Raw genomic sequence first — 11,700 nt, forward strand, 5'->3', positions numbered from 1 at the left:
TTTTGTGATTGTAAATATACTTTTTTATATAAACAAATAAAATACTTTGTGAATTGCATAGGAAATGTCCAATAAAAATGCGTGTTGTTTTTTGATTGGTAGATTTAATTAAAAAATCATGTTTATGATTGAATAACAAATCGGTCTTATACATTCGAGACCGAAAAATATTTGCGCCTCGACTGAGATGTAGGAAATTAAACGCACGTTACGAATTATTAAATTTTAAAGTTTAAAAAATCCGCATTCTAGTATAAAGCTTTTAATCAAAAATTGTTTTGGGTGACATGGACAAGATGGAGAAAATGGAATATCTTTTCCTTGGTTATAGATACCTGCAGTTACTTTACAATTTATATATTTGGTTTTAAATGAAGTTCGGAATATTTTCTCCATTTTTTGCATATATTTCATAAAATCATCGCTGGGTACAATCAAAAAAGTTTGCGAATTAATCTTATTGTAGTCCCGGTACCTTAAATACCGACATTCTGAGCTGAAATTGTGGCTTCTTTGATCGGGTTTCACCATAAATTTAGTATGTACTAGATCAACAATGACAGATTACCGGTGTTACAAAAAATGAAACGTAAATGTGTGCGTGAAATAGAGTTGTCTTGACTGTAGCATTGTATTATCGATAGTCTTACTGGCGAAATCATAGGACACTAATGAGTTAGTTTAACGACGTGAAGTAAACAGTATCTTATAATCTTAAAAAATCAAATACATTTCAAATACACAAATAGCATCAAAGCTAAAGCTGGGTAACAAATTATTATTTATTAATGAAATGACTTGGTGCAGCTACTACAAATAAGCAATTTATAATAATCTATATGTATATCACGTTGTCAAGAATAAAAATGCGTAAGTATGGATGTTTCTGCGTGTTTTGGGATTTTCATAAAAATTACCGGAATTTGTTAGTTTTCCACCTCTATTTTTTTAAAGGGTGCAAGTCAATATAATTTGATTAAAGACAATAACACTGGTATAATGTCTAAGTGACAAGTCAATAAAAATAAATAATATACATATATGGCGCTCAATTCATAGCTAATGACCTCCCCGATAAGCACTTAAATACAGTAATGTACGGATTACCCATAACCCTGTATATGAAATCTAAGTCACACCAAATAAAAAGGAAAACCGGCCAAGTGTGAGTCAGACTCGCGCACTGAGGGTTCCGTACTCGGGTATTTTTTTAAACATTTTGCACGATGATAAATCAAAAACTATTATGCATAAAAATAAATAAAAATCTGTTTTAGAATATACAGGTAAAGCCCTTTCATAATATGATACCCCACTCGGTATAGTTATCTTACTTTGAAAATTGAAACATATTTTAATTTTTTTTTAAATGGTGTAAACACAAATTCACAGTTTTCAGATTTATTCCAGTATTTGTGCTATAAGATCTACCTGCCTGCCTTTCATGATTATAGGTCAACGGGAAGTACCCTATAGGTTTCTTGACAGACAGACAGACAGACAGCTTAAGCCTATCACATCAAACCTACCGGCAGACACGATTATCGACTATCGATACTTGTGACGTCATCACTTTGTCAATCCCTATCGTAACCAAACGTTTTTAAATTTTACACAAAATATCCAAAAATTCTTCATTTAGCAATGTAATTTGATGATAAGTCTTAAGGGAAACCTATCATCTAAGCTTCCAATAGTTATTTTGCCTAATTTTCAAACAACAAATGACGAAATAATGATTATAAACAATTAGTATAAATAATCAGTAATTACCTGTGAAACGTGTATTTACGCGGATTATAACGTCTTGTAACGTCACATTCGCTCACTGAACAAGACACCATGGTGGCAGGACATAGATTTTACGTTTTAATCGTAAAATTATTTAGTAAATGCAAAAAATCACCTCGACTTGGAACAGGCCGAACTCATAAGGACCGATACTCACGTAAACAATGACTTATCGGCATCTTGTTTCGCTATCTCGCTTTCGCTCGCGGCAGTGTGTCTTATCTAACTACTCTCGCTCCCTCACTTTGTCAGTCTTTGAGCGAAGCGAAAAATCATAGGTCTATGGGTTTCACATACAACGAAAAAATCGCGTGGTTATTGTTAGAAAAACAAAACACCGCTCGTTCGTCACTGCGGCACAGTCGCGACTGTCTGCGTGTCGAGCGCCTGCCGACATCGAGGTGCGTAGGTATAGCTTGCATTTCGCCCGTTTGTATGAAGTTGGAATACTGTATACATACCATTACCGTGATAAAATCGTACTGTAGAATTAGCTTAGCTTAGTAATTACTGTAGATTGTTGCTACATTTTAATGAAATAGGTAATAAAATTATTATGCCATACAACAAAAAAACTATTGTAACATGTCTCAATGACGCACTGTTTAGTTCTGGCCATAATGTTCCCATTTACATATAAAAACAAAATGCTGTATCGAATTTCTTTACACTCGATCACAGTTTAGAGAAAACATAGCAACATGCGCTACGTTTAGCATGCGTAATCCGCGATATGATCGCTTTTCTTTGGGATTAAAGGCTTAAGTCTTCTTCATTTGGTCGTTTGTATGGGAATCTACACAACCTATAGTACCTTTCATACGGTACGCACTCAAAAGCTATTCAGTGAAAATCTGGAAAATTACACTCAAACGCAATAAGTCGTAAAACATAAAGCAGTACCTTACCTACCTTTAAAAGCAATGTAAACAGGATCCAATCAATAGGATCAATGAGGTTTTTGTCTGGTGGAAGGCTTCGGCCGTGGCTAGTTACCACCAAGCCAAGCAAAGCGTCTTAGCGTTCCGGTACGATGCCGGTACAAAGGGGTATGGGTTTAAGAAAAACTGCCATACCCATCTGCCATCTTAGACTGCATCTTCACTTACCACCAGGTGAGATTGCAGTCAAGGGCGAACTTGTATCTAAATAAAAAAAGGTAGCAAAATGGTCAAAAGATAGTGATGAGACACAGGACCACCTACTGATTGAATGCAGCATTTCTCTGCCAAACGAGAAGCCTAAAGCTTCTCTAGCGACACTGCCTGAAGTCCTCGACGAACTGGGTGGCCTGCTTGGATTTGGAGTCTGCTTCGCTGACTGGAGTGATCCGGTGGGAAGCCACACCACTATATAAATCTAAGTACGGAAAAGAAACCTAGGATAAAGAAGAAAAAGAGGTCGCACAATCACAGATTGCAGATGCTAAAAGCAGAGTACCATGCGTTGGCCCTTTGCAAGTCAACAATAAGATGGAGCACACTCTGTTTTGTTTACAAAATACACTCACATTTTACGCGTTTTGCTAAAGACTCGTATGGTATCCCGCTGTGAGATTGATATCCGATGAGAGTATTAAAAGGTGGCAGAATTTTATGGGATAAAAAAGATTTAGTATGAAGGCCACCTAACAACAAAAAAATTGCCTACTTATATTATGCCCAACAATATCCTACTATCTATTTACAAGTACACTTTCTTTGATATGGAAGTGTGTATTTCTGTCTGTCTATCTGTCTTTCCATCCATCTGCTAGTGTTTCACGGCCCATCTGTTTAACCATTTTTAACAAAATCTAGTACCGAGATAGCTTTAATTCCAGGGAAGGTTATAGGCTTCTTTTTGTTTTAGAAAATCAAAGAGTTCCCACGAGATTCTTAAAAAACTTACAGCCACGTGGACTGAGTCGTGAGCAGCATATATTTGGCACAGAGCAGACATAGCTTGCATCTTGGAGACGGATTCAGGCTACTTTTTATCCCGGAAAATCAAAGAGTTCCCACGGGATTAAAAAACCAAATCCTAGTTGACGAAGTCGCAGATATCTAGTACCTATAACATAATTTCTGAATTTTTTATATTATATAATGTAGCTGCAGTGTGCCCATAAGTGGACTTTTATATGTTGTACATTCTGAATATTAACACAGGATTGTATTGTATCATCGCTTGGACAAATTATAATTATCCTAGCCAGTATATCTTTTGCTCTTTTTTTCACAACTTAAGCTTGTATTATTCGTGGCAATGAACTAGGTGCGTCGTCGATTTGTTCTTATGAAGACTGACTGGTTATTCACATGTGACCTTTAGAAAAATGCCTGAGGAATTACCGAGAACGAGATGATTTGGTGCAGATGGGCCCTTAATGTGCCTATTCGATTCTTAAAGCCATTTTTCTTCTGAGTTGTGCTCCTTTTAGATCCTTTAGGTTAATTAAACTGTCACTTTGTAAGCGTTAAAGTTATTGACTGCAGTAATTTTCAATTACTTTTAGCATTTTCAATTTATCAAACATTAGAGAGCCATTAATTTCATATCGCGGCAATCTCGTGATCATTTTTCAGACCATGAATAAATAAATAGGCTTTCGTTAATCCTATAGAAAAAAAAATAAGAATCAGGGCACTTCGAATTCTTTTGTTAGTTTACACTTTTAAGGGCATTTGAAATATAACTCAATAATGATAAGTGGTATGATAACATAATAAAATAGAAACTGTGCTAACAATGGAGTGATGCCGAAGGATCCAAATCCGTGGATCCAAAGTGTCATACCACCAGTGGGCGCAGGCCCTAAGGGTGTGTTAACTGAAACGAAGATTACTGTAGCGAAAAAAAACATGCGGGAATAGACCAATCACATTATTAATAAATGATTTGATAAAATTATAGGTATCTACCTAAGCTATCAATAACTTTATTGGTCTGCTAGCTGATGCCTGCGACTTCGTCCGCGTGGATTTAGGTTTTTCAAAATCCCGTGCGAACTCTTTGATTTTCCGAGATAAAAAGTGTGCTCGCTGTGTACTAAATTGCATCAAAATCGGTTAAACTGTTGCGCCATGAAAAGCTTGCAAACAGACACTTTCGCATTTATAATATTAACAGTATGGATTAAAATCCGTTTGCTAACAGTTTAATCCAAGTGAACGGAGGTCTATAAAAATGTACGCAACTTAGGAAGTACCACTACCTAGCTATTTTTAACCCCCGACCCAATAAGAGGTGTGTTATGAGTTTGACGTGTGTATCTGTGTATCTGTGTGTGGCATCGTAGCACCTAAACGAATGAACCGATTTTAATTTAGTTTTTTTTTTTTTGTTTGAAAGGTGGCTTGATCGAGAGTGTTCTTAGCTATAATCCAAGAAAATCGGTTCAGCCGTTTGAAAGTTATCAGCTATTTTCTAGTTACTGTAACCTTCACTTGTCGGGGGTGTTATAAATTTTTAATTTACACTTGTGTACAAAATAATTTATCAAAAGCAATACACACTCGTTCGCGATAATACCAATGATTCATTCAAAGCATTGTAAACCTAAATTATTACATGAAACATAACTCAGTAGGTAGTGTAAATTATGACACGATATGCATAACTAAGCAAAGATGTGTTTGAATTTAATTGTATGTTACGAGTATTCTGTGTTTGTAGCTCATGAATTATTGCCTGATTATTGCTCCCCATCAAGTCGTGCATGTCACCATGTGGTTAATCGTGAATGCATTTGGCAAATTATTCGGTAATACCACTACAAGGTAAATGGAGGTTGTTGACATTGTTCTTATAAACGATCTTGACCTTTGACTTTCATACAATAACAGCTATTTACATGATCCGATTCGATATGTGTAAAGCGAATACGACTACCTCCCGATTCGATAATAGCTACATTTTTATTTTCATCTATTGTCATCCAAACCATGCGTACTTGGGTATACCTATAAGCTTAAATTAAATTGGACAAGAAGCAGAAAAATACGAATTTCGAGAGATATAATAATGTAAAAGTAAAGTTAGTAAAAAGCCCATAGTTTTGATTTAACACCACAGAAAATTTTGCACAACTCTTTCAGTTTTCAGATAAAACACTAACTAATGATGACGCAGTAGACGACGAAACTACTACAATGAAAATGAAGATTCCAGTAAGAAGATCTTGTATATCGCTAATAGTCCTGTCTGCATTAGTTGAAACAATAAGAACAAACGAAAATGGTAAGTGATCTAGATTTTTATTATCTGGTCTATTTATTGGTTGATTTGATAAATCATAAAAATTGTGAGTTAGAAAAAACTGGCAGTCAGTGGAGACTGCTGACAGAAATTAACATTATTTAGTTTTTATACTCGGAGTATTAAATAATACTCCGAGTATAAAATTTAAATAATGTAGCACTAGCACTAGCATGTCGGTGACGCGATCTTGAAGTTTTTAATGTTTTTACCCATCCCAAAATCGTTTCACGTGTATAAAGAAGCTTTCTTCCTATACTGAAAATTCACAAAGTTGCAGGAGTATTGCTGATTCTCAAAAATGACTTTCTAGCGGCGTCCATATCTTGAAATTATTCTCAATAATATTAATAATTTAATTAATTACAGTAGGTTACCCCACTTCTGTAAGACTTTTTTTATAAAATAAGTGACTTTTTCAGTTAATTGACCAGTGCAGTCTGGAAAGTGAGAATTATGAGATGATTTCATCATCATTATCTGTCATTGAATATTTATTTGCAGAAACTTCAACTGCAGAAGGTCGAAAAGGTCGAGTCAGTGGACGAATAGTAAAACTATATTCTGGATATAAACCCGACCCAGTTTTATGCCATGAAGAAGGATTTAAAGCAGATCCTGTACAATGTTCTGCATTCTATCGGTGCGTCAAATCATCTAGTGGGAAATTCACAGTTTTCAAAGTGAGTTAATTTACTATTTATTATTTCTAGCCCATTTCTTAGTGAATAATTTGAAATATGTATCAACGATTGATATTTATAATTTCAGTTTCAATGTGGGCCGGGCACTGTTTATGATCCTGATACGGAAGTGTGCAACCACCCTAGCAATACGAAGCGATCTGAGTGTCGCGGTATAAAATCGCACGATGAAGAAGACAATGAAAATGAAAATGACATAGACCAGCATGAACTGCCATCACCTATAAGTACAATCGTACCTGTGTATACGAGCGCTGCAAATAATATTATAGGATATACTACTTATAAAGTTCCTAGACTAAATAATTCAGGTGTATACATACCATCAACAGAAAATGGGTACATATATCCTATAACAACTTCCCCACCTCCTTACGACATGGAATCGACGCCACAAAAAGTTCAAGATAACAATCATAACCTAATAATTTACCCTTGGACAAAAAATTCGACTCAACCGAAAATTACTACATCGACTACATTACCTATTTTAGAAAAAAACCAGCCCTGTACATCTGATGGATTTATGGGAGATGGTGAAAACTGTAAAAAATTCTATCGGTGTGTCAGCAATTTACGTGGAGGATTTATACGTTATGAGTTTCTATGTAGTGAACCCACAGTTTGGGACGACCACATGCAAAGCTGTAACTACCCTTGGGCCGTTCGAAGCAGACGTTGTGGCCGTGGTGGCATACACGACGAAAGTTATACACAAATCTCGCATTTGACAAATAATGTGGCATCAGAACAGACGAGTGTAAGTTATGGAAATAAAATTCCTGAAGCTCAGAATCAAGAAAGTATACGAAAGGAACCTCCGGCCAGTTACGGAAATGGATTAAAGAATGAAGATGAATATAATAAAGACAAAAATCACACAAGTTACGAATCTCCTATGGGTAATAACCCAACAATGCCAAGCGATGACAAAGATATAGAAACAGAAACAAATGTTCAAATGCATGATATAAATAATTACATCAATTTTGGTCAAAAGATTACTGCACAATCTACATATTCTACAGATAAATTAGCAGAAAATAGTGTCACACAACATAGTGGAATTAGACAAAATTTTATTTGTACGCAGAGTGGTTTTATTGGTGATTATATTGATTGTAAAAAGTTTTATAGATGTGTCGAAAATGGTAAAGGAAGCTTTACAAAATACGAGTTTACATGTAGTCAGGGTACAGTTTGGGACAAGAAATTAGAAGCATGTAATTATGCTTGGGCTGTAAAAGAATGTGGTGGTGCATCAGCAGGTGATAGTTTAGTAACAGCTGATAGTCTCATATCAAAAACAAGTACAACTGCGACTGTTTTAAGTGAAAACGTTGACAATGGTTATATTAATCATTCAAACCAAGAATATGAATCTCCAAGCACTATAACAGTTAGCACACCTGTATCTTTAATATCAACAACTGCAGCTTCAAACCAAATAGGTAAAGAATGCACAGTACCGGGTTTTCTTGGAGATAAAAATGATTGTAAGAAATTTTATAGATGCGTAGATAATGGAAGAGGTACATTTACCAAATATGAATATGAGTGTGGCGATGGGACTCTATGGGATCAAAACATTAAAGCATGTAATCACGCTTGGGCTGTTCATTCTTGCAACTCACCTTCGTCAAATAGTACAATGCATACTAGTGAAAATACCGCTAAAACACAAACTACACCATTTTTGATCCAGTCTACAACACCAGAAAAATTACAAGATAATAATGACTACAGTGACGTTTATGGACCTCAACTAGATACGGCATCACCGAACTCTGAAATAAAGCATGAAACGACGTTAGCACCAATGATGAATCAAAAAAATGAATGCGAGTCTACAGGATTTAGAGGCGATACAAATGATTGTAAGAAGTTTTACAGATGTGTTAGTAATGGGCAAAGGGGTTTCATTAAATATGAATTTTCTTGTGGGGAAGGCACTGTTTGGGATCCTGAAATTGAAGCTTGCAATCATGCCTGGGCAGTGAAGCACTGTGGAAGCAGTATTCCTTTAAATCATGAAGTTACATCTAGCCCTATAGATAATACACATTCATCTACAAATATTCATGATTTGGGAGTTACTACAACTATTTCATCTATACAAACTACTACATCACAAAAAGAAATTGGCGACTATGATTCTGGTTATGGTCAACAACCAAATGAATCAACAAAGATACCTATTGTTAATTTAGAAACAACGACAATCAAGCAAACTCTTGGACAAACAAATATTTGTCAGATGGCTGGATTTATTGGAGATATTAACAATTGTAACAAGTTCTACAGATGTGTAGATAACGGAAACGGTGGTTTCATTCAGTATGAATTTTCATGTGGAGAAGGGACTGTTTGGGATCCAGAAATAGAAGCTTGCAACCATGCGTGGGCAGTAAAACGTTGTGGAGGTAGTACTACTTCTGCAAAACCTCCTCTAACAAGTTCTACTACTAATTTAAATATCGTAGAGTCAAGTAATGGATATGTAACGAATAATTATATAGATAGACATAATGATTCGTATAACTTCGTGGAAACAACAACTTTATCGAGTTCTACAGCCACGTTAACAACTGCTGCGAATACTAGAAACGAATGTAAATCAAGTGGATTTATAGGTGACAATAGTGATTGTCAGAAATTCTATAGGTGTGTGGACAATGGTGATGGAGGCTTTGTCAAACATGAGTTTATGTGTGGTGAAGGAACAGTTTGGGATACTAAAATTGAAGCATGCAATCATAAATGGGCCGTAGAAAAATGTGGAGGTGATTCTCATAATGAATTTGTAGAAACTACGACTCATTCATTACCACTTACAAGCCCAGTAACAGAATCTACAGTGTCTGTTTCTGTTACTTATTCTTCATCGACTACATCCACAACGACAGCAATGACTCCTTTACCTACTCATGAAGATAAGGGATGTAGATCAGAAGGATATTTCGCAAACCCTAATGATTGTAAGAAATTTTATCGTTGTGTTTACGAAGATAAAGATGGATATACTAAGTATGAGTTCTCTTGTGCAGAAGGTACAGCTTGGGATGTTAAAATTCAGTCGTGCAATTACATGTCTAAAGTTGAGGCATGTCATTCAAATCAACATCCAATGAATACTACAGAAACAAAACCAGTACATGATGAACAAGTAATGGAATCAGAAACTTCAAAAAGTACTACATCAACATCTACCACGGCAGTATCTACAACTTCATCACCTACAACTTTGTCATCTACAACTTCATCATCTACAACTTTTGCGTCTACAACTTCTGCATCTACAACTTCTGCATCTACAACTAAAAATACAAAACCTGCAGGACAAAACACTTGCAATGATGAAGGTTATTTCGGCGATACCAATGACTGTAAGAAGTTTTATAGATGTGTTTATGAAAATGACGGAAAGTATACAAAGTATGATTTTACTTGTGGAGATGGTACCATTTGGGATCAAGACATTATCACCTGCAATCATCCAAGTGATGTTAAAACACCCTCATGCAAGTCTGAAACTGAAAGCACTTCGCCCATAAGTACAAGTACAAGTACAAGTTCGACAACAAAGAGACCACAACAGACAACAACAGATAGTAATGAGACTCCTCCATCTACTACTACTGTTAAGCCTTCGACGAGTGATGTAGCTACTAATAAAAATGATACAAACTCAAACTGTAGCAACAGTACAACTGAAAATCCTAATAGTAAAAACTTCACTTGTTCTAAAGCTGGATTTTATGCTGATCAAAGTAACTGCAAAAAGTTTTACAGATGTGTTGATTGGGAAAATAATGGCAAAAAGTTTTCAGTATATCACTTTGAATGTGCTGATGGCACAATATGGGATCCAGCTCTTGAAACCTGTAACCACGAAGATTCCGTATATCCACCTCGCAATTGCAATACTACACAACAACAAAACGAGAGCACAGCAGTAACATCTACAACTACAGAACAAATAACAACTACTACCAACCAAACTGAATCAACAACTACTTCATCTAAACCTACTAAAACTACAACAAAATCTACAACAACCAGTGAATACTCATCAACTCAAACTACACAGACATCACCAACGGAAAAACCAACAACTCAATTATCAACAACGCAGTCAACAACAACACAGTCATCGACAACTGATGAATCAACAACACAGACTTCCACGATGCAATCATCGACAACTGATGAATCAACAACACAGACTTCCACAACGCAGTCATCAACAACTGATGAATCAACAACACAAACTTCCACAACACAGTCATCAACAACTGATGAATCCACGACACAAACTTCCACAACTCAGTCATCAACAACTGATGAATCCACGACACAAACTTCCACAACTCAGTCATCAACAACTGATGAATCAACAACACAAACTTCCACAACGCAGTCATCTACAACTGACGAGTCAACAACACAAGCTTCAACAACGCAGTCATCAACAACTGATGAATCAACAACACAAACTTCTAATACGCAGTCATCAACAACCGATGAATCAACAACACAATCTTCCACAACACAGTCATCAACAACTGAAGAGTCAACAACACAGTCATCAACAACCAAAGAGTCAACAACAGAGGAGTCAACAACATCAACAACGGAAAATAACCCGGAATCATCAACTACAGAAACTTCAACTAAAAAAGAATGTCCCGACACCGCTGATGATCAATCTTTATATGTCTGCCCTACATCATTCAAAAGACATCCTAAGTATTGCAATTTATTCTATCAATGCACTGAAGATAATGCCAATCATGAGCTAAAAATAGCGGTATTCCATTGTCCAAACAATACTATATATGATGAAAGTAAAGTTAAATGTGTGGCAGAAAACAACAGCAGTAAAAAGTGTAATGGACAAATATCACAAAAACACACTGTAAAACAACTAGGTGCTTCCCAAAATGACCCGGTAATTTTTATCATT

At 35.8% G+C, this 11,700-nt stretch overlaps 1 protein-coding gene across 2 annotated transcripts in view; it reads left to right on the top strand.

The window, feature by feature from the left end:
- The window catches only part of LOC123872195 (mucin-22-like), a 47,455-nt gene that overhangs the window by 35,080 nt on the left and 675 nt on the right, over positions 1–11,700 (top strand). For both annotated transcript variants that reach the window (XM_045916371.1, XM_045916370.1), the window contains exons 2-4: positions 5,871–6,012; positions 6,535–6,713; positions 6,802–11,685. In XM_045916371.1, the coding sequence (XP_045772327.1) occupies positions 5,925–6,012; positions 6,535–6,713; positions 6,802–11,685 (5,151 nt within the window). In that variant the 5' untranslated portion in view covers positions 5,871–5,924. The remainder of the gene's footprint in view (positions 1–5,870; positions 6,013–6,534; positions 6,714–6,801; positions 11,686–11,700) is intronic.

Source organism: Maniola jurtina, chromosome 14 (assembly GCF_905333055.1).
Source record: "Maniola jurtina chromosome 14, ilManJurt1.1, whole genome shotgun sequence".
Taxonomy (NCBI): Eukaryota; Metazoa; Arthropoda; class Insecta; order Lepidoptera; family Nymphalidae; genus Maniola; species Maniola jurtina.